The sequence below is a fragment of the Hemibagrus wyckioides genome, linkage group LG19 (assembly GCF_019097595.1).
Source record: "Hemibagrus wyckioides isolate EC202008001 linkage group LG19, SWU_Hwy_1.0, whole genome shotgun sequence".
NCBI classification, from domain to species: Eukaryota; Metazoa; Chordata; class Actinopteri; order Siluriformes; family Bagridae; genus Hemibagrus; species Hemibagrus wyckioides.
The window spans coordinates 3458687-3485000 of NC_080728.1; the positions used below are offsets into that span (position 1 = coordinate 3458687).

Here is a 26314-nt window from a genome sequence, read left to right on the forward strand (position 1 = left end):
TAACAATGTCCACTCTTCTGAGAAGTCTTTCCACTAGACGTTGGAGTGTGTCTGTGGGGATTAGTGATCATTCAGTTACAAGAGCATCAGTGAGATCAGACACTGATGTTGTAAGAGTGAGGAGGTCTGGGGTTCGGTCGGTGTTCCAGTTCATCCTAAAGGTGTTCAGTGGGGTTGAGTCAGAGTCAGGGCTCTGTGCCGGACACTCCAGTTCTTCCTTAACACACCATGGAGCTCAGGGGCTTTGTGCACAGGGGCATTGTCATGCTGGAACAGGGTTCGAGTCTCTTAGTTCCAGTGAAGGGAAACTGTAATGTTACAAAGCAAACAAAGGCACTGTGTACAATTTTGTGCGTTAAACTTTGCAGAGAAGGAACACGCATGGGTGTGAAGGACAAGGTTATGCACAATATTTGTTAAATAGTGTATGTTTGATTGGCTTTCTGTTTAGTTTTGATACACCCAGGTAGATCAGTTGGTTTCCTCAGACACTAAAGAGGAAGTACACTGCTTCTGTTGTGTACATCTGTGGACATACTCAGTTATTTCTCATGAACGGTATTTCACTCAATTGACCATGTGTTTAAAAGATGGCAACAATATCATCAACAATGTCCCGAAGTGTAGGCGAGTGTTTGAGAGGGATGGACAGTAGGAGGACCGCCATGTGAAGTATTCTTGTCTTTATTCGGTTTGCTAAGACCTTCCACAGCGCTATCACTTACTGGGTTGTCTTCGCGTCGCTTGGGTTTCCAGCGATCTGATTGGCTGCCTCGCCTGTCTGTTTTCCAGGAACGCCTTACGTAATTCGGGGTTTTTTTTTGGGTTTTTTTCAAATCTCACCTGATTGGCTACGAAAAAAAAGTGGGGCGGGTTTAATTTGAGTTCCCAGAGATTTGTTGATTTCGCTCTTTAAAAATGGCTTTGTTGTGAGTGGTGCAGACGTGAATAAACACGCTTTAATAAACACATTAAGGAGGATATTGCAAAGCGTTTTGTTGAAATATTTGAGATTTGTGTGGTACTCCGAAAAGGCATGTTTGTCTCCGCCCACAAAAATTCCTGGGTGAGGGAGGGGAGGGGAGGGGTGAGGAGAGGAGAGGCGTAGTTACTTAAAAGAAACCAGAAAAGTCGAGCTACCTGTTTATGACCAGCACTAGGCGTTAAACCCGTGTTACGAGATATTTACTGACAACTCCGAAGTACTAGATTTTCGACTTTACATGCGAAAGCCTGGTCTTTATTGGCTACACCAGCGTTCTCTCGGGCTGCGTGGGGAAGTTTTTATTGACAGGAAGGCAGGCAGGCAGTGCGCACGAGCTCGCGCACTATTTTCTCTCTCTCTCTCACACACACACACACACACACACTTTTCTTTATAATAATCTTTACAAACACACAACATGGAGATATTGGACAGTAGTGAGCCGTTTTTACAGTGGGACCGGAATCTGAGCGAGCTGTCCGAGTCCGGAGATAACGACAGTGTCCTCCTGTACAGCACAGTAAGTAACAAAGTTTACAGATGGAGGTGTTATTTCTCAGAGCTGTGATTTTACTCATGAGCCGGAGTGCAGCTCCATCCCATCCAGAGCTTTCCATGCAGACAGAGAGGTTAGGATGCACAGGGTTCACTGCAGGAGGATCCTTCAGCTCCAGAGGAAGCTTAAAACGGTGCAGAAGAGACCTGATGCACTTAGCAGCCTGATGTATAGTTATATATACACGCATTTAAAGGTGCAATAGTCAATATTTTTTATTTCTCATATGCACAAATAATGTCAAAGGATGTGTAGAAAGTATTTTAAAAATAACAATGTCAGATATTGTCTCAATAAGAAGCTGAAAAAGTTTGGAAACCTGCCTTCCGGCCCGGAATGTAGCGTTATGTTAGGATTGATCCCTTCTACTAACTCATATGTGGACACGCCCCCAAGATGATTAAATGTGCATTAGTTATCATTTGTGGACACGCCCCCTGCACGATTAAAGGTACATTAGTTATCATTTTGTGGACACGCCCCCTACACCATTAAAGGTGTATTAGGTATCATGGGTTCTGTTACTGGGTTATACATTTATTTTTACATTTCTGGCATTTTGCAGACACCCGTATCCAGAGCGACTTAATCTCATTTTATAAATATACAACCGGGGGTTAAGGGTCTTGCTCAGGGGCCTAGTGGTGGAGCTGGGATTTAAAACTCATAACCTTCCCATCAGGAGTCTAACACCTTCACCATGAAGCTACCCCAGCCCTATACATATATATAATACACTGAATTATTACTGTAAACTTATCCTTACTCAGTCTGTCATTCTCAGCTGTGTTTACAAAACTGTAAAGTAAAGCGTCTATAAAAGTGTCCAAACAAACAAACATTCCAGGCCTGAAGTCAGTTTACGAAGAGGGTTTTTCTCAGCCATGTAATACTTTAGTGGCTTAAACCTTTTCCCCCTTCATTTTCTACATATTTTAGGGTAGGGTGTTTGTACAAAAAACAAATAATGTAAATAAAATTCTAACGAAAAAAATCAAAAATGACACCTTTAATGCACTATTTTATGCATTTTATGTTTATATAATAAATCACTTTCATGTCGTGACCGTCCTTGCTAATGCTAACTCTTGCTAGCTTTTAGTTACCCAACCGTAAGTTTTTACTGAGGCTGAGTTTTGTGTTCATGTGTGAAAATCTTATGGTCGTCTGCCGCATTTAGTCATTAAAGGCCTATTATTATTTTTCAGTAATCATACCTAAAGCACTTTGTAAAGTACAAGGTGGGTTACATTTCAAAGCACAAGCTAATTACAGGCTTCATGTTGCCACTAGTCGTGATTGCACAGCAGTCTGGAGGTAGATTCACTGAAATGAAGCCTTAAGGCTATGGTTTCCCGTGCAGGGAGGTCGAGGCTCACAGAGTAACGAGGAGAAGAAGAACAGATATTTATTTCCTTCAACACCTTCTCACACTTTTGGAAATATGAATCGGCCGCTCTGGACAACCGTGCGCTTTAATTAGAGGGGCAGTTTGTATCAGACTGTGAAGGAGCTCTTTGTTTTTTTGGATCTTGGTCAAGCACAGACGTTTTCTTCACTTACTACTTTCTCTCTCTCTCTCTCTCTCTCTCGTTCGCTCACTCTCTCTCGCTCGCTCACTCTCTCTCACACTTTCTGGGCTTGTGTTGACACCGAATTCCTCACAACAGTGCCACCTTGTTGCCCCTCCATAGCCTCATTCATTATCTCCCACTGGGAATTTTTACACGTCAGGAAGTCTGCTATAACAACATTTGCATGACACACGTGGCTCACATCTGGGGTCGTCACATCTGGTGTAGCTAGACTTGCCGGGGGTATAGGCATTATTGTTTATTTCACCCCTCCTCCTACTCCTCCTAGCCCTAACCACCAGCTTACCTCAACTCTACAGTTCACGTCAAGTGACTCTATGACATAAGCTGCGTCCTGAATGACGTTTTACACGCTTACACTAGCGTCTAGTGTATGGTTTTAGATTCCAGGACCTGAAGTATTAACAGCATTAAGATTATAATCATCAGGAAAGACTTCATCATATAGTATTAAGCAGCATATATTAGGTCAGAGGGAGTTATTGTGTCATTTAGGACGTGTTGTTGTGATTAAACTCTCTCAGTCAGCCTCCGCCTTCTAATACCACGGGTCTCTGTATGGATATAAACCTATGAAGTAAACCCAGGCATATGCTTAGACATGGAGATCAACACGCTGGCTTCTGCCTCCGTCTCCGATCTGTCTCGTCCCGTTTGGAACGCCGGCTGCATCCTGCTGCTGAATTCTCCCATGACTCAATGCTGAAGCCATGCCGAGCGCGTCAGCTGTGAGGATAACATAACACAGGACACGGCTGAGAAAAACAAGTCCCTTTCAGTAGAGGCTCTGGATACACCCCGGAGCAAGAAGTCGGAATTATTCCAGGGGCTAGGTTTGGATAGGTTTAGAGTTTGTCCGGAGCACAAGCAGGATCCGAAATGAAATATTTCAAACCTTCCCAGTATTTCCAATAGTCAATAGGTATTTCAGTTTAACATCGTCACTACTGCTTTAGTCCTGGTCTTTAATTAAGTATCATCTCCAGGGGAATTGTGAACAGGCTAATACGCACCACAATTACACTTATACCCGCTTTAATATTTAAAAAAAGATGATACTGCTGGTGTTTATCTGGACTCGCATTTCCTGAAACTGTTCCCGTTGTTCCTAAGTAGGGTTGGGCGATACGACCATGAAGAGCTGAAATCTCGGAGAAACTAACTTTAATAGTCTTTTGTGAGACTTTTCAGTGCTAAATATTTCCAGTCCTTTGAAATTTGAAGTCATTTATTTGTAATGAATTAAATTGTTTTTAATGAAATGAAATGAAAGAAGTTGTTGTGTAACATGGCCCTGATGCCTTCCTGGCAGTTTGTTAGTAAATCATAGAATGAGATCATGAAATGATTTTTTTAAAATTATTATTTCATTTTTGTCACGTCACTCCGTCACCATATTTCCATGGCGCTACAGTGGAACGTCCATTTTTTTGGCACATGCAGGAATTCTTCTGAAGAACAGGAAGTGTCTTAAAACGGCATCCTGACAACCACAGATGTGGCATTTGAGCCAGATGTTAAAATGCTAAGAGAGGGTGCGGCCTCAAAGTCTTCCACAGAAATGGAGAGGGGGAGAGAGAGAGGGAGAGAGAGACGGGGTAGAGAGAGAGCGAGAGAGAAGGAGAGAGAGACAGGGGTAGAGAGAGGGGGGGTATACAGAGAGAGAGAGAGGTATGGGGGGGGTGTAGAGAGAGAGAGAGAGAGAGAGAGAGAGAGATAGGGGTATAGAGGGGGGGTTATATAGAGAGAGAGACAGGGGGAGAGAGAGAGACAGAGAGAGGGGGGTTATATAGAGAGAGAGACAGAAAGAGAGAGAGAGAGAGAGACGGGGTATAGAGGGGGGGGCTATATAGAGAGAGAGACAGGAGAGAGAGAGAGACAGAAAGAGAGGGGGGCAGGGGGATAGAGGGGGGGTTATATAGAGAGAGAGACAGGGGGAGAGAGAGAGACAGAGAGGGGGGGGTTATATAGAGAGAGAGACAGAAGGGGGGAGAGAGAGAGAGAGAGACAGGGGTATAGAGGGGGGGGTTATATAGAGAGAGAGACAGGAGAGAGAGAGAGACAGAAAGAGAGAGAGACAGGGGTATAGGGGGGGGTTATATAGAGAGAGAAACAGGGGGAGAGAGAGAGACAGAGAGGGGGGGGTTATATAGAGAGAGAGACAGAAAGAGAGAGAGAGAGAGAGAGAGACAGGGGTATAGAGGGGGGGGGTTATATAGAGAGAGAGACAGGAGAGACAGAGAGAGAGAGAGAGGGCAGAATGGTCACAGAGTCTCAGTGAAATTGTAGTTTTGAAATAAACCACAAAGCTTCGTGGTGTAACATGGTGTAAAAATAGAAGTGTAACGACACACACAGACACACACACACACACTCACACACACACACTTCACTTCTCCGAATTTCTAAAAGCATTATAGATAACAGATGAAGGTTTGGTGCTTCCACAATCCAGTGCATTACACCAGGAGGAAAACAAACCCAGTGCAGCTTTTACTGATACTGCAATATTTAAACAACAACAAAAAGTGTTTGCACGTCAGTGTCATTCAAGTCATGTCAGAGCACGATGACACACAGACACACAGTCACACTACACACACTGACACACCCGCAGTAACACACTTGTTTGTCACTAGGAGAAGGTGTGTAGAAGTTAAAACCTCAGCCTAAAATAAGCTCAACACAATTTACTGTCATTTAGTTCACACAATCTCTCATCTTATACCTGACCAACACTGTGTGTGTGTGTGTGTGTGTGTGCTGATGGTGAAGGAGGTGGACAGCGTGCACTCGTATTAAAAGGCTTGTTCACGCGGTGTGTTAGGGCGAGGCTCAGCCTCTCGTCACAGAGCTGTGTGTCTTTCAGGCTCTCGCTCCCTGTGGGCTGGGTGGACACACTGCCTCGCCTGTTCTCCTTCAGCACAGGACTTCTGGGAGTTACTGTGCCTCACTGATGTCCTTCAGACCCCCCCTACACACACACACACATTCCTGGTCTGTTCTCCATGTTCATGCTCTTGGTATTTGACGCTGAACACTGAAACTTTTTACTAACCTCAGATCAGGTTTAACCTTTAACCTATAAGATATTATTATTATTATTATTAGCAAGCTGTTATATTAGTGTCAGGTGACTCAGAAAAGCGCTCTGTCTCCATTTGTGCATGCTACAAGGCAGACAGACAACTGTCTGTATGGTGATGGAGCCCTTGTCTGGACAGTCGAACTCATTTAAAGGTACGAAAAGCTGCTGTGTTTAGTGTTCATGCTTCGAGCGGCCATCTTGGAGACTGCCCGAGGTTAGGAGTTAAGGGGATGTTTTTTTTAGTCGCAGGTCAGAAATTCGTCCTTTCATTTTTTAATTTTTCACGTGATCAGTGGTTTATTTATTTAATATTGATATCTGGGGTTTGAGGCACATGGCTGAAGAAGTTGCTGCACCTTCACACAACACTGGATAGGATGCTGGAACCTGAGCCCGGCTCTGACCTTTACCTTCATGAGAACAAACCTTTAGACACACACTCTCTCTCTTATTCACTTCTGCTGGGGATCTTTTTCCTCTCTGTGTAGGCTGCCCTCAAAGCCATCTCACCTTTCTCTCTCTCTCTCGGATTATTCTGAATATACCATGAGTAAAGAGAAGGTGAGTTGTGGATATATTTAGAAGTTAGAGTATCGAATAGCTTAAGCTCCTCTTGTATATTTGACAATAGAGCTCGTATTAATATTGTTCCCTGTTCTTTTACTTTCTTTTATTCACGTGGCTCTGACGTACAAACACAAATTTCTTTGTATAAATAATAATACACTGATATAAAATTGCTTACTTCTTTTTTCCCCCCTCTTATTCCAGTCTAACACAATATAGCTTCGTTACAATTCTTCTGTCGAGTCATTGTAGAAAAGACAATATGGGATGTGGTGTTATTTTGGGGATTGATTACCCCCGCAGACGCCCTTGGCTGACTTCACGCTCTGCAATAAGGCTAAATATACCCTGCCTTATGCACACAGTGACTTGGTGTAGTGTTTGATGTGTGAAGTGTGGGCTTAAAGCAAGATAGGATGCAGCCGTCAGCAAGAACACAAGCTAGTAACCCCACAGCTCTCCAAGCCACCAGGATACTTTCTAGTTCTCGAAAGTCAGGATTTACATTTGCGTCCCTCTGAGGTCAGGCTTCCTGTTGCTTAGACAAACTCCTACACAGTGATTTAGATTCTGGAGACAGCCATTTCCTGGGATCTTCAAGCCTTCACTGTCCTTCCCTATGCACTTTACACCCACGAGGTCTGCTCTAGGGGGAAGGGAAGCTGAGAAGTACTCTGGGTCCAGAAACAGCGTGGGTTTTGTCATGGAGCTGGCATGCACTGAGCTCTTTTTTATCTCGCATGCGAATTCCTTACGATGGAAGTCACGATGACACGATGATGAATTTCAGCCCAAACAAATGTCATGGGCACGAGCGGAGCTAAATTAGTGTAGCAAGCCAGAGCTCTAGCTGTTGCAAGGGCATCTGGTACATTTATCAAAAACCACCCACTTTTACAGGAAGAGCGTCAGACTGCAAAAAAACAACAACCACTGACCTTTAGAGGAACTACTGCATGAGAATATAGTATTTCTGGTGTCCCAGTAACTCATCATTAACTGCTGCAAACAAAACTTCAAAGATGGGATGTGGGTCACAACGTTTATCCAGATTTATTTCCTCTGTGTTTGATGTTAACTCTACTGTGAAGGTTTTCCACTAGATGTTGGCGCGTGTCTGTGGGGATTAGTGATCATTCAGCTACAAAAGCATTAGTGAGATCAGACACTGATATTGTAAGAGTGAGGAGGTCTGGGGTTCAGTCGGTGTTCCCGTTCATCCCAGTGGGGTCGAGTCAGAGTCAGGGCTCTGTGCCGGACACTCCAGTTCTTCCACTCCAACCTTAACACACCATGTCTTCATGGAGCTCAGGGGCTTTGTGCACAGGGACATTGTCATGCTGGAACAGGGTTCGAGTCTCTTACTTCCAGTGAAGGGAAAATGTAATGCTACATAATAGAGACATTCTATACTGTGTATGTTATTGTGGCAACAATTTGAGGAAGAACCACATATAGTCAGCTAATGGTCAGGGGTGAACATACTGTTGACCATATACTGGGTGTATGAGTGTGTTGGAGATTCGGAATACGGAGACTTTCTGTACAATTGTGTGCTTTAAACTTTCAGGAAAGATCCATTTATACACTAATCAGGCATAACATTATGACCACCTGTCTAATATTGTGTTGGTCCTCCTTTTGCTGCCAAAACAGCCCTGACCCGTCCTGCACTGTGTATTCTGACCCCTTTCTATCAGAACCAGCATTAACTTCTTCAGCAGTTTGAGCAACAGTAGCTCGTCTGTTGGATCGGATCACACGGGTCAGCCTTCTCTCCCCATGTACATCAATGAGCCTTGACCACCCATGACCCTGTTGCCAGTTCACCACTGTTCCTTCCTTGGACCACTTTTGATAGATACTGACCACTGCAGACCGGGAACACCCCACAAGAGCTGCAGTTTTGGAGATGCTCTGATCCAGTGGTCTAGCCATCACAATTTGTCCCTTCATCAAACTCAAAGCTCAAATCCTTACTCTTTTACTCTAATCCATTTTTCCTGCTTCTAACATCAACTTTGAGGACAAAATGTCCACTTGCTGCCTAATATATCCTACCCACTAACAGGTGCCATGATGAGGAGATCATCAGTCTTATTCACTTCACCTCTCAGTGGTCATAATGTTATGACTTAACAGTGTAGGTCTGATGGTCAGGTGTCCTTGTACTGTATTTGTATACACAGGTATCTAAGGTTTTTTTTAAAAAAAAAAAAAACTTGTGGTCTAGTGTAATATGGGTATCGGACACTGAGCCTTTGAGGCCGAGCCAAACCAGAGTCATGTCCTCCTGGATCAGATCAGGTTTTCTAAAAAGGTGCTATGGGATCGTTCTGCCATTTTGTTAGGGTTAGATCTTTGTTACATGTTACTTACACACACACACACACACACACACACACACTGTGAGAGCTGAAAGTCTCTCCTGTTTCATTGTTGTTTTTAGGACAGTGAAAAAATAAGTCCAGGGAGAAGCAGTTGTATTGTGACAAACTCTTGAGGAATGTCGAGCGATCATCTTTTCCTTCTATGCAGAATGGAGTGACGATCTCAACATGCCCTTTTCTGTTTACTTTTTTGTTGTGTGCCATTTTCATTTAATCTTCAAGCCATGATGTAATAACAACAAAACCAGGTACAGGAGAAGTTAGAATGCCTCCATAGTTCTACACAGTTACTGAATGTTTAAGCAGAAAAGCTTACACACACCAGCCAGTGTGTCCAGCTTCACCTAAACTGGGTCCAGTTTGGAAGAGCCTGTGTACATTATAGCCACAGGATGTTTTTGGCATGGTGTGCGTTCTGAGATGCTTTTCTGCTTAGCACAGGAATAAAGAGTGACTGTGTTTTGATACCCTTCCTGCCAACTCAAACCAGTCTGTCTGTTATCCTCTGACCTCTCAGGTCAAGAGAACACAGAGCTGCCGGTCACCCAACATGTTCTGAAATACTGAAACTAACCTATTTGACACCAACAATCATGCCATCGGCATCACACATTGTGATGTTTGTTCTGAACACCATGATGTAATGCACTGCACCGCCGCCACGTGATTGGCTGATAAGATCGTTAGATCCGTGGCTGTTTTTCACAACAATCATTCCCCAACATATCGAACCCTCAGAACACGACCTGTCGACTAACTAGGCTGTCTACTTGACCAGATCTCTTCTAAAATGGCAGATTATCTATAAGATCCTGTGCCATGGCATGCGATTCCCAAGTCCTGTAGGGCAGAGGAGAAATGATATCACTGAGAAACAGCAGTGATGTTCTCCATATACCGTCTTGTTCTTTGCCTTGGCAGCGTGTCCTCTTGGACATTGATACAGCCAGACCCACGGGTTTCGTTCTTTCAGATAAGCTTTTGCTGCCCTTTGATTCTCTCTCCTGTTCTATTAGCTATTAGCTATTTGAACATTCCCAATACCACACTGGATTCTTCTCATACTGGTCAAACTCCTCCAGTGCTGTCCAGAGTCAATTAGGGTCTTTTGGAGCGTGACTCAGTCGTGACTCAGACTCAGTCCAACCTTTAACCTCCAACACAATCAAGGTGCTCAATTGCTAAAGCAAGCCAGTGTTTAAACTCTACAAATCAAGTAGTGGACAGTACCCCAGAACCACGACCTTTGAAGCATGGCCTCGCTCGCAGTCAACACGACTTGGCACACAGTAACGATAAATGCTGACCCTGTTCAAGCACAAGGCCACATTCCAAATAAAACAAGCATGGAATTTGACTGGTCGCTTTTTTAAAAATACAGGCTGTCTCATCTCAGATGGATTCTCTGACAGAGTTAGGATGATGCAATATGGACAGGGTTTTAGCTCAGACTTGTAGAAACTGCTGATGAAATCCATATGGAACATGGACACACGTGGTGGATCATATCATTAGACCAGGTCAGAAAACGATTAAAGACCAAGGTACAAACTCACCCGAGAGGCATGACCTTTGTTCATGTGTGTGTGTGTGTGTGTGTATTTGTTATTGTGGCAATCACATCTGTTTTTTTGCTCTTGCATCAACCCTTAGCGTGTTCCTCCCCCACTTGGCTTTCCCCGACTTCCATTTACACACATCCCAGGGTGGCGAAAAATTACACACTGCCCTCTGAATCCTGCCACTAACCCCAACACTAACACTAACACAGCTACCATGGCCTCTCCAGATGGGTTTCATAGAAGGCCTCTCAGCTTTCCCAAACACAGACACACACTCCCTTGTGCAGTCTTTCTTCATCACACACTCCATGAACAAAGCAGCCTTCTCTCCCTGCGTTCCACCAGCAACCTCTCAGGAACCCACTCACCCCCTGCCCCGAGCCGTATTCATGCAGTAATGAGCGCAGCTTGGATTTCTGATCAGTATTTTTGTTCTCCACAGATATGGCTAACCAAAAAACCCCGTCTTCTATATTCGTCATATTGGAAAAGGAAAATGATGACATCCTGTTCCCCGGCGTCCGGGGCAGCCTCGTTCCACACAGGGACACCCGGCACTATAGGATAATTCACCGTAATTGTCTTACCACATGTCCGTCAGCAGGCGTGTAATAACAGACCTCATTTCTGTAATGAGAGAGTTAAGACCTCCAGCTTGGAGGAACGTTGGTCTAAAATCATTATATGACTGTACGGTCTAGAAACCTCCTCTTCTATATCACTGTATCCCGAGTGAGAGAATTACAACACCAGCATTGTGCTAAAGTCTGCTGCTGTCCTTCTACACCAGATACTGAGTTTATCTATATGATCATTATCATGATGTTCATATGATGTTTAATAAACTTAACATGACCAGATATTTTCCTAAGGCGTGTGTGTATTAGAGAGAGAGAGGGAGAGAGGATAGAGAGAGAGGAGAGAAGTATTTGTGTGTCTAAGTAATGTCTGTGTGTGTGTGTGTGTGTGTGAGAGATGTATTTGTGTGTGTGTGTGTGTAAGTAATGTGTGTTTGTGTGTGTAATGTGTGTGTGTGTGTGTGATGTATTTGTGTGTGTGTGTGTGTGTGTGAACAGAGTAGCTTTAACTGGTCTGGAGTGTGAGTCATGATCAGGCTGGAAAAAAAGAGCATTTCTGACTTGAGCTCACACGTTCATGTGCTTGATCTTACACCAAAAAAAAATTTCTTGGTCTACTTATCTCTCTCTCTCTCTCTCTCTCTCTCTCTCTCTCTCTCTCTCTCTCTCTCTCTCTCTGTTTGAGTCAGCCTGTAATTGAAGCCATATGTCTGAATTCTTGCCACCTTTTACAGCTCACTGCAAGTCTCTGCTGCTTTCTCCATATTCCCCCTAATTTCCTTTTCCATTAGTGTTGTTGTTTTAAAAGTTCTCAGGAAAAGACACATAGGTTTATTTCTTTGTTAGTTAGTTCCTCAGAACATTGCCTCGGGGTCGAGTCTCAGTATTTCGACCCTGCATGCATTGCATCTGTGACACAACCCCCTTACTTTTCCCTTCTAACTTCTTTCCCAGTGAACCCAGTGACTCTGCGCCTCTCACACGGACCGTGTTTCATCACTCACTGGAGTTCGCAGGTCTGTGCTGGTAAAAGGAGCTTTTGTTTGACCTGCAGCCGGAGCTAGACCAATCAATCTGCTATTGTTTACTGTACCCCCCTCACACACACACACATATCTCTGACTGGGCCTGTAAACCCCATTACACCCAGCTTCTTACACACACACAGCAGTGAATTTCAGTGATCACATTCAGCAGTGTCTCTTCACAGCTTTTTATTAACCAGGATTCTTCTGGGAAAAATCTTGGTCTTTTTTATTTTTTTTTTTATAGCAGGAATCCTCTAATGGACATCTGGCCACACGGAGCCGGTCACACATGCCTTTTCATTTGCTGACCTCAGTAACCCTTTGAGTTTTTCTTCCTGAAGTATGGCTCAGCAGTAAAAGTTTAAAGTTGCAGTGCCAGAGATTTAAGCTTGCAGTTACATGACGCCCCTCTGCTGCTGTCTAGAGGATTCTCTTGGATCACGCAGAAGTATAATCATGTATTTCGCTCTGCTTTTGTAGTAGTGTTTCCACCATGACTTGTTTGGATTTTTCACAACGTTGTCTCGACCAGTTCCCACCCACCATTACCGAGCGGAGTGACACACTCAGAGGGACATCTTGTCCTCCTTCTTCTATATAGATGCCCTTGATTGATTTAATGTCACTGTGATTGACAGGGGGGTAGAGAGCAGGCCCCTCTCATTCCACTCAGAAAGCAGGGGTCTGAGACTCAAGTCCAGCCTTCTGTATATTAATATAACATTGACGACCATTCTACAGAATCATTCCAGAGTTTCAGGATGTGCAGCACAGGCCTGTTCTCACTTAAACAAACCAGTTCATCTGAACTCGTCCCATCTCAGGAATTTCACCTATTCTTTCCCTGGCTTGCCTCTACAATGTACCATGACGGTGCGAAAAATGTGCTGAGGTTTTCATTTATGTCATCGGGCAAGACTTGGCCTTGATGGTGTACCAGGCAAGGGTGGTGGAGACGGCTCCTGTGTGGAAGGAACGCAAGAGAAAATGTCCTCCAGGCAGACTGAGGACACAGCTGGACAGATACGGGCGCCTCGGCTTGTCCTGACTTGTTTGAGGGAAGCAGGATGAGGCAGAGCGAGGGGGAAGGGGGTGACAGAAGAAACTCTGCCCTCCAGTTAGGTATATGAGTCTTGCTGATTAGGTGGGTTGTGATTGGTGGAGTGAAAGTCTGCAGCAGGGTTACGGCTTCGCCGTGACTCCGGTATGCCGACTGTGAAACGCGACATCTGAAACATCCTGCTGAGAGTCGTTTAACTGCTTGTATAGGGTGTAATTAAAATAAGCAGCAGCCCCTGGCTCTCCAGCTGAACCTGAGGCCCTTCACTGGGGCAGGAGATTCCCTGTAGGTGTGTAGGCATGCTCACTTCCTCAGAATGAAAGTGGCAGTTATGGTGGATATTATATCGACCCAACAACCAAACATGCACAGTCGTAGGATTTTGTTTCTTTAAAATAATAAAAACTCTTTACATACTTTCAGCAAGATTTGTCCAGACTTTTCAGTAGCCTACTTTATTAAACACACAGAATTGTCCATTAGAGGGCACAGTGGCTTAGAGGTTAGTATATTTGATTGACATCTCCAGGGTTGAAGGTTTTAATTCCCACCTCCTCCCTGTGTGTGTGTGGAGTTTCTCCCCATGGTTCAGGGGTTTCCTCAGGGTTCTCCGGTTTCCTCCTCAGTCCAAAGCCATGTACTGTAGGCTGAATGATATTTCCTTATGCTCTGTGAGTGTGTTTTAATTGTACCCTGTGACCTATTGGTACTCTGTCTAGAGTGTCTTGTGCCCCGAGTCTCCTTGAATAGACACCAGGTTCCCTGCAACCCTGTGTAGGATAAACGCTACAGAGAAAATGGATGGATGGATTCAGTTGCAGCATTTTGACTAGAAATTTGTTTTTAAAACTGGAACCAGTTTCCATCACTATCATTGGCAAAGGTTTCAAAGAGCTGAAACACTCACTGCCATGAAATCTCTCTTTTCTGTCTGTCCCTTTAACCAACACTGTAATCTCAGGCAAGTCTAATTCATTTTCGTTATAAGTGATTGATGGACTAAATCGACACCCCTTTCTACTGGCTATCGGGCCATGTTGTCCTGTCTGGCTATGAAGAGACAGACGCTGCTGCTCAGGAAGGCTTCACTCTAAAAAAAAAAAAAAAAATCCCAGAATGCAGATTTCAAACCTATAATAAACTGGTGCTTTGCAAAAAAAACTGGCAATTAGAACAGGACCAGCGTGTTCATAACAAACTACACAAAATCAAGCCATTTTTCAAACAATAGATACTTCCTTCATTTCTGCTTTGACACGTGAGACACTGGACATTCAGGACTGCATTCCTGCTCACACCTCAACACGGGAATGACTGTTATTCAAATACTAATACGTAAAAATGTAAGATAATGCTTATCTTAGTTTTGTTGTTTATAAAGTCTTCCAAAATCCTGAAATTCTCATTGAAGATTAAAGTGAAGGACTGTATAGAGCTGCTGTTGTATAGAGCTACTGTGGAAAAGTTGCACGATTTTATTCTCATAATGCTGCAAGAATTTACAGAATGTCGTCTTGTACCTTTCTTCATCTTGCCATGAAAATAGGTTCATGATTCTGACACGGCGTTAAAGTACATGACGACTTTTCTTCCATTTACCTTGACTTTTTTAAGATATTTTAACACCATTTCAAAGTGAGAATTTTCCCTCCGTGAGAAAGAAGCTAAATCTCATCTCTTTATCTCATCTTATTTTGGCTGTGTTTTGTCTGTATCCGTATCTTTGCATCACGTCTGAGTCTCTTTGTCTGTGTCTCTCCCTCGTGCAGCACTTCACTGAGCTCCTTGATGACCTGTCTCAGGAGGCGCTGCTGGGCCAGCTGCTGAGCGACCCCTTCCTGTCCGGGAGGAGCGAAATGATGGACGTGGAGGAGGAGCTGAGCCCGGCCTCTCCGCCGCCTCCTCACATCCAAGCCGAGCACAGTTACTCTCTGAGTGGAGACTCGCGCCCTCAGTCACCCCTCTCCCACCTGACCACGGAGAAAACCAGCAGCGAGCCTAGTGAGTGTGGGGAAATACCTCGCTCGGGGAGATTAACACAACTTTAATCTGATCTCTTTAGTCTGCTAAAACCCCTCCGCCTTTATTTTCTGCACTGTAGCCTGTTGCTGAATGAGTGATGGAGATTTATCTCAAAATATCTGTCAAATAATTGTTTAAAGGTAAGAAGAGCTGCTGTGTTTGATGTCACTTTGCTGAACTCGGGGTTGAGGAGACGTCTTGAAGGACCTTTTTCTTTTTCCCCCTTTGTTTTTTATTTTTCTCTAGTCAAACGTCACAAATGATGAGGTCATTGCCACTTTCAGCAAGATAGACTGAATTCAGCTGGTCATTATTTGTCACACTGCATGACACAATTCCCATTCTTATCAGGATTCTCTCACATGAGCCATTATACTTCAGAGTTAAAGCTGTCTCTAATGCTATCTGGTTTTTATTTAAATAATATTGATGATGATGATGATGATGAGTGCTACAGTGAGTGATCTGTGTGCCGTGTGCAGGAGAGTCAGACTGCGAGGACTGGCCGGTGGAGCAGGAGGTGGTGGAAGAGATGGAGGAGGAGGAGGATGAGGAAGAGGAGAGGTTGAACCTGAAGATGGAGCCTCTGCTGTGTGATTCTCCAGCACTGCTGCCTACGCTGACTCTCACACTGACGGTGGACCCGGCGAGCGCCGCTTCCCTCTCACACACCACACAGCTCAACACACAGGTCCGCCTACTCTGTTTAATGGAACACGTTCCTGAAATATTTAAAACTTATAGCAAGGACGTACAGGAAGAACAGGAAGCTTGTGATTTACATGTTACTTGAGCTGAGAACGACCTGTTGAGGAATGTTGAAGTGTTTATTCAGAGTGTTTATATTCAACACTCAGTAGATTCATTCTCTTAAACACCCAAATAAATTGTTCCATTTGAGACGATATTACATTATACACTAGACCCTAGGGTACATAGTGCACAGTGAGAGTGAGTAGTATGACATTTGGGACGCAGCTTATATGCATGTAGATATAAAGTACCACTATATCCCTGTAACTGCCATTTTACCCCATGACCCCTTGTACATTTTACCCCAGGAATTGTAAATAAATAACTCTGTGTTTAATGCTATTCATTTAAATCATTCTCAGGAGTATCCTTTCTGTGTAAATCCTTATCCGTCTTGTTTATATTAGTGTTGATAAGGGACTGTATGGGTTCGTTGTTTGTCACACACCGTAACGTGGGCATGGAGTGAACTTCCTGTCTTGTGTCCGTGTGAGCAGATAAAAGAGGATGAGAGCTTCAGCCCGCAGATTAAACTGGAGCCACATGAGGTGGATCAGTTCCTGAACCTCTCCCCTAAAGGTAACAAGCTGCACCGGGCGGGACGATCTGTCAGTAATCCACTTACAGCACTGATATCTGATATTTGTTGAGAAACAAACGTCTCTCTAACACGAGCTCCGTGCACTCAAGAGTCCAAAGTGGACTGTGTTAGTATAGATCATACAGCTATGGCTGGTATTATAATGTGTGTGTGTGTGTGTGTGTGTGTGTGTGTGCGCGCACAGAGCTTGAGGCTTTGCAGATGCCCCCGACTCCTCCCAGCTCCCATGGCAGTGACTCAGAGGGCAGTCAGAGCCCTGTGCACCCCTGCGCTCCTGCCAGCCCCACACAGAACCCAGCTGTCCTCAAGGTGGCTCAGCGCACAACATCCTCACTGCCCAACTCACTGTCCAACTCACCCCTGCTCACTGCCCCTCATGTGAGTGTCAAACAACACACACACACACAGATACCCACACACACGTAGATGCACACAGTCAGATACACACACATGTAGATACACACAGTCAGATACACACACACACACACACACACACACACACACAGATACCCACACACACACGCAGATACACACAGTCAGACACACACACACACACATAGATACCCACACACACGCAGATACACACACACGCAGATACACGCAGCAGGAATACACAGAGAAACATTCTGAAATATTTCTCTCTCTCTCCCCCCCCCCCCTCCCCCTATCACTGTGACAGAAGCTGCAGGGCTCTGGGCCTCTCTTGCTGACAGAAGAGGAGAGACGCACTCTGATCGCTGAGGGATACCCCGTTCCCACCAAGCTGCCTCTGTCCAAATCTGAGGAGAAAGCCCTGAAAAAGATCCGCAGGAAAATCAAGAATAAGGTGTGTGTGTGTGTGTGTGTGTGTGTGTGTTCAGACTAGCTTTTTGACCCTGACTTTGTTATATGAAAATGATTCGAATGTCATGATTTCTGTTTCTCAGATTTCTGCTCAGGAAAGTCGCAGGAAGAAAAAGGAATACGTGGATGCCCTGGAGAAAAAGTATGATCACTACACCACACAACCAACTAACGCACACACTACACACAGCTAACTACACACACACTCCTAACACACACACTCACTACACCACACAACCCACTAACACACACCACACACACTCCTACTCCTAACACACACACACTCCTAACACACACACACTCACTACACCACACAACCCACTAACACACACCACACACAGCTCACTACACCACACAGCTCTCTCACTACACCACACAGCTCTCTCACTACACCCACAGCTCTCTCACTACACCCACAGCTCTCTCACTACACACACAGCTCTCTCACTACACACACAGCTCTCTCACTACACCACACAGCTCACTACACACACAGCTCTCTCACTACACACACAGCTCTCTCACTACACACACAGCTCTCTCACTACACCACACAGCTCTCTCACTACACCACACAGCTCACTACATACACAGCTCTCTCACTACACACACAGCTCACTACACACACAGCTCTCTCACTACACACACAGCTCACTACACACACAGCTCTCTCACTACATACACAGCTCTCTCACTACACCACACAGCTCACTACATACACAGCTCTCTCACTACACACACAGCTCACTACACACACAGCTCTCTCACTACATACACAGCTCTCTCACTACACACACAGCTCACTACACACAGCTCTCTCACTACACCACACAGCTCACTACATACACAGCTCTCTCACTACACACACAGCTCACTACACACACAGCTCTCTCACTACACACACAGCTCTCTCACTACACACACAGCTCTCTCACTACACACACAGCTCTCTCACTACACACACAGCTCTCTCACTACACACACAGCTCTCTCACTACACACACAGCTCACTACACACACAGCTCTCTCACTACATACACAGCTCTCTCACTACACCACACAGCTCACTACATACACAGCTCTCTCACTACACACACAGCTCACTACACACACAGCTCTCTCACTACACACACAGCTCACTACACACACAGCTCTCTCACTACACACACAGCTCTCTCACTACACACACAGCTCTCTCACTACACACACAGCTCACTACACACACAGCTCTCTCACTACATACACAGCTCTCTCACTACACCACACAGCTCACTACATACACAGCTCACTACACACACAGCTCTCTCACTACACACACAGCTCTCTCACTACACACACAGCTCACTACACACACAGCTCTCTCACTACACACACAGCTCTCTCACTACACACACAGCTCACTACACACACAGCTCTCTCACTACACACACAGCTCTCACTACATACACAGCTCTCTCACTACACACACAGCTCTCTCACTACACACACAGCTCTCTCACTACACACACAGCTCTCTCACTACACACACAGCTCTCACTACATACACAGCTCTCTCACTACACACACAGCTCTCTCACTACATACACAGCTCTCTCACTACACCACACAGCTCACTACATACACAGCTCACTACACACACAGCTCTCTCACTACACACACAGCTCTCTCACTACACACACAGCTCACTACACACACAGCTCTCTCACTACACACACAGCTCTCTCACTACACACACAGCTCACTACACACACAGCTCTCTCACTACACACACAGCTCTCACTACATACACAGCTCTCTCACTACACACACAGCTCTCTCACTACACACACAGCTCTCTCACTACACACACAGCTCTCTCACTACACACACAGCTCTCTCACTACACACACAGCTCACTACACACACAGCTCTCTCACTACACACACAGCTCTCACTACATACACAGCTCTCTCACTACACACACAGCTCTCTCACTACACACACAGCTCTCTCACTACACACACAGCTCTCTCACTACACACACAGCTCTCACTACATACACAGCTCTCTCACTACACACACAGCTCTCTCACTACACACACAGCTCTCTCACTACACACACAGCTCTCTCACTACACACACAGCTCTCTCACTACACACACAGCTCACTACACACACAGCTCTCTCACTACACACACAGCTCTCTCACTACACACACAGCTCACTACACACACAGCTCACTACACACACAGCTCTCTCACTACACACACAGCTCTCTCACTACACACACAGCTCTCTCACTACACACACAGCTCACTACACACACAGCTCACTACACACACAGCTCTCTCACTACACACACAGCTCTCTCACTACACACACAGCTCTCTCACTACACACACAGCTCTCTTTGTGTAAACCTTTTAGTGTTGATTTTGTTGATGCTTTTGTAACGTCCCTCTGGTGTTGTGGCTGCAGGGTGGAGACGTGTTCCAACGAGAACAGTGAGCTGCGCAGGAAAGTGGAGAATCTTGAAAGTACCAACAAGTATGTCACACTCCTACCTTAAGAGTTTTATTTATTTAATGGACCTGGAAGGAGAGCAGGTCATGGTTTGCAGTTCTGGACTATTGTGAATTGAGCTTCTTGTTGTTTTCCACATCACAGGTCTTTGCTGCAGCAGCTGCAGTCCCTGCAGGCCATGGTGACAGGAAAAGTCCCTCGCTCATGCAAAATGGCCAGCACTCAGACCTCCACATGCCTCATGGTGAGAACAAATCTAACACACACCACATCCACATGCTCTGTTTTAATCATAGAGTCACCGGCTGCAGGATGTGTCTGTCCTGTGCAGTAATCCTGTATAAACAGTTCCACAGCATCCCACTGTATCACAGCGCTGCTGAATTCTCTAATCTGATTGGTCCAAAGCTTTGACATGAATCCAAATCACAGATTTATGCTAATGTGCTGGGTTTAACATGTCAATGTTTCTATAGCAACAGCTCATTTACAGGGTCATTGCCAATTTATTGTTGCTATAGCAACAGCTCATTTACAGGGACATTGCCTATTTGTTGTTGCTATAGCAAAAGTTCATTTACTATAGCAACAGCTCATTTACAGGGACAGTGGTGTTTTTTTAATTGTTGCTATAGCAACAGCTCATTTACAGGGACATAGGAGGTTTTCTGTCAGTAATAAGCTATTATTATTATTATTATTATTATTGTTATTATTGTTATTATTGTTATTATTATTTTTATTATTCTATGTCAGTAGAAAGTGAGGGATTGGCTTCTTTATATTGAAGTGATAACAGTTGTTTGGTTCCGCAACATTACATGTAACTAGAATAAAACTCAGGGATTTTCCTTCAGTTATAGGAAAATAATCAGCTTCACGACGCTTCACATGACACCACTGTGCTATCCATCATTTTCCTATAAGGTATAATATTATATGAGATAAAGAGGTTTCATTTAGAAGGCAGTATGAGAGGCATTTGATTTAAAGACAGCGTGACGGGTTGTTCCTGAAAGTGGTCCTGGTATGAGGAATATTTTGACAAGTGCAGCTAAACCGTCACATACTTCACATTTTCCTAATTGTTTAGTTTGCACATGTCCCCTGAATAATTCCAGTCTGCAGCCTGACCAGCAGCATTACTGAGCAAGCTGCTTTTAAATCAGGGAACAAAAAGAAGCAGTATTTTATTGTGAGATGAAATCTTATCCCTTCATCACCACACCCTCATGCTCTCGTTCTGCAGGCCCTGGTGCTGTGTTTCGCTGTGTTTCTGGGAAGCTTCTACCCAGGCCTGAGCCCCTGCCCCTCTGTCACCAAGACTGATCTATCCAGAGAGCTCACCATGCAGGAGTCTTACACTACTACAGGTACCACAGACACCCCAGCACTACAAGCCTCACTGATCAGGGCTTAAATACAGTCATGTGTGAATTTTCTGCTCTGGAGGGAGATTTGGGGTTTGTGTATGAAATTCTCCAGTGTTTGTTTACCTGCATCATATCATTATATCAGATTGTGGAGAAACAGTCGCTCCATATTTTTTGCCTAAAGACTTTTCCCAACACTCTCAAGACCATGAGTTAGGGCACAAATTTATTTTTCGGAATTTTCATGAATTCTCGTGCAAACTGTCACACCAAAAATTCACGAGTTTTTAATACCATGTCTGTCTCTCTGATTGTTCTGTCCACTAGTGAAGTCCAGAAACCTACTGACTGTTGACAAGTTTGGTCTAGGAGACGAGCCCCGCCCCTCTGGGCTAGGTGGAAAATATCCAGAGTGGGACACGCAGATTAACGACTTGGCGATGTGGCGCCTCGAGCCGCAGCATAGACTCAACCAAGCCACGCCCCAAACTCCAGAACCCAGCCCACCATTCGCTCAGAACAACAGCACCAACACCAGCACGCAAAAAGCCCTCGTGATCGACCTGCACACACACAGGTAACATTCCCTCTGTCTCTTCACTGAGGATGTTCATGAGTTCATTGACTGAAAATACGTCAAGACAAATCTCAGCACTTGTCCCAAAGCCCACAGTCTCGCCCAAATCCGGATCTTTCTGTTTCTGCAGGTCAGCAGAGTCACAGTCCAGTGATCGTCCGAAAGTCATTGAGCTGGAGAGAACGGTGAACGAGCCGTCGTGAGGATGGCCGGTCCTCCTCGAACTCCCCTCCATCCTAATGCCAGGAGGAGACACCACACCCTTTCTGTATTTATAGACCTCTTTTCAAGTATTGTTCCTCTCACGTTTTCTTTTTTTTTTCTTTTTTTTTTTTATGAAAAAACAAAATTTTTACGAAAAAAACGAGTATTATATCATTCCACCATTATATATTACATTTTGATACTATATTTTAAAGCTTTTTTTTCCAATTTTTCCTCTTTTGTGTAATGTACATATGTTCCTGGGTCAGAGTCAGGCTATTATATATATATATATATAATATAATATTATATAAATGCCTTGAAACGTCAGAATGTTGAACCACATCAGCATTAAAACATCTAACAAGGTCTAATATTTGGATATTAGGGTATTGATCAGCAACAGCAGCTCCTTCATATCACATCAGGATCTTTTTGTGATTGTTGTGGCCCCAAAAATGTTTTTTGTGCCTTATTTTTGGAGAAAACAAGAGAAAAATGGAGTTTGCCTGATTCTACGATCACATACTCGTGACATCCTCGAGGGACTGATATATTTTTCCTGAGACGGTTTGTTTCAAATCATTGCTAGCACTGTGTGTGTGATGGACTTGTGCAGACTCATAGACATTAAAATATGCTTTAAGACCAGCTTCAGGAAGCAACACCTTTATAACACATCATAATTGTTCTGTTATGAAGTGAGAGACTAGTAGCAGTTATTCTTGTGCACCTGGGGCTTTGGCAGAACCGTTCCTATTAAACTGCCTACACTGTGGAATCCATGATCCAGGCTCCTTCCACTTCTAGTAGACACAGACACTGATGGACATTTTGTGTATTTTTCTTTTTTTTTTCTTCCCTGTTTCTCCTTAAAGGTGTGATAGACGATATTTTACTCTGATTACTGACTAGTGCTAATAATGTGTAGGAATACTGTACGTGTCATTAACAGTTTTTAAGCCGTTGTATCAGACTGGAAGCCTTCCTTCAGGTCTGGAATATGTGTTTGGCCTCCTGTCAGTCATTTGATAGACACGCCCCCTAGGAAGACACGCCTTCACACTTAAACCTTGAGTGGAGAATGTTCACATGTCTGTACGCCGTGACTTGAATGATCCTAACTCATTTCAACCAAGTTAAGGGGCGGAGCTTGGTGCATGTGAAAAGAAAAGGGGCGGAGTCTGCGTGTGTGTGGGGGGGGGTTCAATTCTATTCTTATTCAACTCAACACATTTAACTGATCTGTTTTCTTTACACAAATCTTGTTTAATGTACCTTTAAAGATGGAGTCTGACATTTTCTTTTTAAAAAAGGACTTTTTCATGGTGTCAGTTACGGCACTATAAGTAAAACAACCCCATAAACTTCTGCCCCCGACACTGTGACGATACGAACGATGTGGACCAACAGCCACCCAATCAGAGCTCTACTCCTGAGGGTCACCATCAGCTGTGTCCACTCTGTCCGGCCGTACCTGGAGAAGATCGGACTCCTCTGATCTACAGGATTAAAGCAAGCATTGCTTCCATCATCGTGCTCACTGGGAGAACGTGTCACATAACCAAGATTTGTCGACTTCTTGTTCTGGTTTCTATGCAAGAGGGAGAGTGAGAGCTTTAATGTCTGTAAATTACCTTAAAAAGGTGGACCAGTGAAACCTGATCACGGAATGATGTCAGAAAGCAATATATACACGCATATACACCTTCTGATGACACGTGGCCGTATTTTAAAAACAGCCTGCACTGCTTCCAGCTGTTTTTTTGGGAGGGGGGGATTGATGTGTTCTGGGATGGATTATCTGATGATGATGCCCAGAATCTCACCTGCACTGTATCTCCAAAGAATAAATATATTTATTATTATTATTATTATTATTATTATTATTTTTTAAACATGTTCAATGCTTATTATACTTTTCTTTTTATTATTATTACACGCTGCCACACGTTTTTACTTCTTGATCCGATGCAAGTATTTTTATCTGGAACAAAAAAGAAAAACTGTTATGGATTTGATTTGATTGCAGTAGATAACTGTAGTGGTGTCGCTTGAGTTTCTGCTCTGCTACAGTTCCAGCATAAAAATCCTCTCCTGTCTTCTCTTTATATGAATTAAATATTTTCCATAGAAAAGCATCACTCTTGAGTGTGTGTGCTATTTATTTACTTGTGTTTGGATTAATAAGTGCTAATGAGTCACACTTCAGCATATTGGTCACATGCACCTTAAATACTTGGGCAGAAATGGAGAATAATTTCATTTTAAGATGTTAGAATGGAATTTTTTAAATGTATTGACAGATTTCTGGATTTATAATCCATAGCTAATGGGTTTATGGCTCATTCTCATTTCAACACAACTAAGACACACAGTGTTCAAGCTCTCCTGAGAAGTCGTACTTGCAACATCAGGTGTGTATAAGTTCTTCCGGGAAGTCGTAATTACCACGTCAGGCGTGTTCAAGTCACTTTGGTCAGAGTGAGGTGGAGGTGGAATCCTCGATCCTTAAAAACAAAAGCACTGTCATTGACTAGGTCACTACATGGACATGGTGTTCAGATTAAACTACTTTTCAAATACAAGACTACTGAAGCCCTGAACTGTCCGTTCAATTGCTGTATGTTTTACAGATCAACAACAGTCAACAAACAAATAAGAATTCAGGGCTTCTGTACATGATAACTGAGTTCTGTAGATCATCTAAAAGTGTCTGGACTCCATGCTGGACACAGAAAATCCAGATCAGAGTCACCTGAGTTTGGATCAATGGTTTCATTGAGAATTCTCAAAGCTTTCAGCTCTCCTGGTTTTGTCTCTGTTGTTTCTCCTGGCTGCTGGAGTCTGCAGTTCCACATGTTTGTTGTAGAAGAGTTTCCTGCTGTTGGTTTCTTCTCTGGACGTCTTTGGGGCTCGGAAAGCTCTTTGTGCTGCTGACCGAGCTGTGTCTCGACTGCTGAACTGACCGTTGATTCCTTTTTATCTTACTAGCTGGAGAAAAGCGTCCAAACTTCCTGGAGTGCGTGTCTGTAACACCTTGTGCTGTGTTCACCTCCTTCCCATGATGCTCCTGGACCTGAGCTGAAGACTCCTGTTCAACACTCTCACTCACGTCTTCACTGATCACTACTGAAGGTATCTTGTCTGGAGAAGGGGTGTGTAGCGATGAATCGGGAGAAGCCGAGGTGCCGGTCACCTCGTTGACGGTGGAAAGCGGGTAAAAATTCCCACGCAGGGAATGTAGTTTGGAGTGAGTATGCATCTTTTCCTCCTCCCTGGGGTGAAAATGGTGGACTGGACCAAACGGCAGGAAGCTGGAGATGTCACTGGAGTGGCGCTTGAGCGATGGACGTGTATGCAGCTCCGCCGGCTCCTGGACGCTCAGCAAGCGACGCATGCGGCCCAGAACTGTGGCCTGACCCCGGGGGTTACTGGTATCGACGTCTTTGTTCTGCAATATTTCTGAGATACTGCAAAGGAAAATGACACACATCCTGTCTGATGATACGAGACGTGCATTTCAGAGTCCATGCAGCTAAACTATACGGTCAAACGTTTGTGCACCCCTGACCATCACACCCATATGTGCTTGTTGAGCATCCACATTTATTCCCCCGGTTTGCTGTTACAATGAGCTCCACTCCTCTATCCACTAGATGTTAGAGCATGGCTGTGGGGATTAGTGATCATTCAGCTACAAGAGCATTAGTGTAGTTCATCCCAAAGGTGTTCAGTGGGGTTGAGTCAGAGTCAGGGCTCTGTGCAGGACCCTCCAGTTCTTCCACTCCAACCTTAACACACCATGTCTTCATGGAGCTCAGGGGCTTTGTGCACAGGGACATTGTCATGCTGGAACAGGGTTCGAGTCTCTTAGATCCAGTGAAGGGAAAATGTAATGCTACATAATAGAGACATTCTATACTGTGTATGTTATTGTGGCAACAATTTGAGGATGAACCACATATAGTCAGCTAATGGTCAGGGGTGAACATACTGTTGACCATATACTGGGTGTATGAGTGTGTTG

The 26314-nt window shown here is 44.3% G+C and overlaps 2 protein-coding genes across 3 annotated transcripts in view; one reads left to right on the forward strand and one right to left on the reverse strand.

Annotated features, from left to right (window-relative positions):
* Positions 1-1104: 1104 nt before the first annotated feature.
* creb3l2 (cAMP responsive element binding protein 3-like 2) lies at positions 1105-24425 on the forward strand. The gene is made up of 12 exons (XM_058417042.1): positions 1105-1505; positions 15179-15410; positions 15914-16122; positions 16682-16763; positions 16970-17163; positions 17465-17611; positions 17712-17770; positions 20086-20154; positions 20275-20374; positions 21380-21503; positions 21831-22080; positions 22211-24425. The coding sequence occupies exons 1-12, from the start codon at positions 1404-1406 to the stop codon at positions 22281-22283; spliced, it is 1641 nt and encodes a 546-aa protein (XP_058273025.1). The 5' UTR covers positions 1105-1403; the 3' UTR covers positions 22284-24425.
* A 41-nt stretch (positions 24426-24466) lies between these two features.
* LOC131370017 (bestrophin-3-like) overlaps positions 24467-26314 on the reverse strand; it is a 10664-nt gene continuing 8816 nt past the window's right edge. The window contains exons 9-10 of one of the 2 annotated variants that reach the window (XM_058417036.1): positions 25043-25757; positions 24467-24794 (exon numbers count right to left, since the gene is read on the reverse strand). In XM_058417036.1, the coding sequence (XP_058273019.1) occupies positions 25085-25757 (673 nt within the window). In that variant the 3' untranslated portion in view covers positions 24467-24794; positions 25043-25084. Of the gene's footprint in view, positions 25758-26314 lie in introns of both variants that reach the window. The other variant, XM_058417035.1, reaches the window with a different exon arrangement.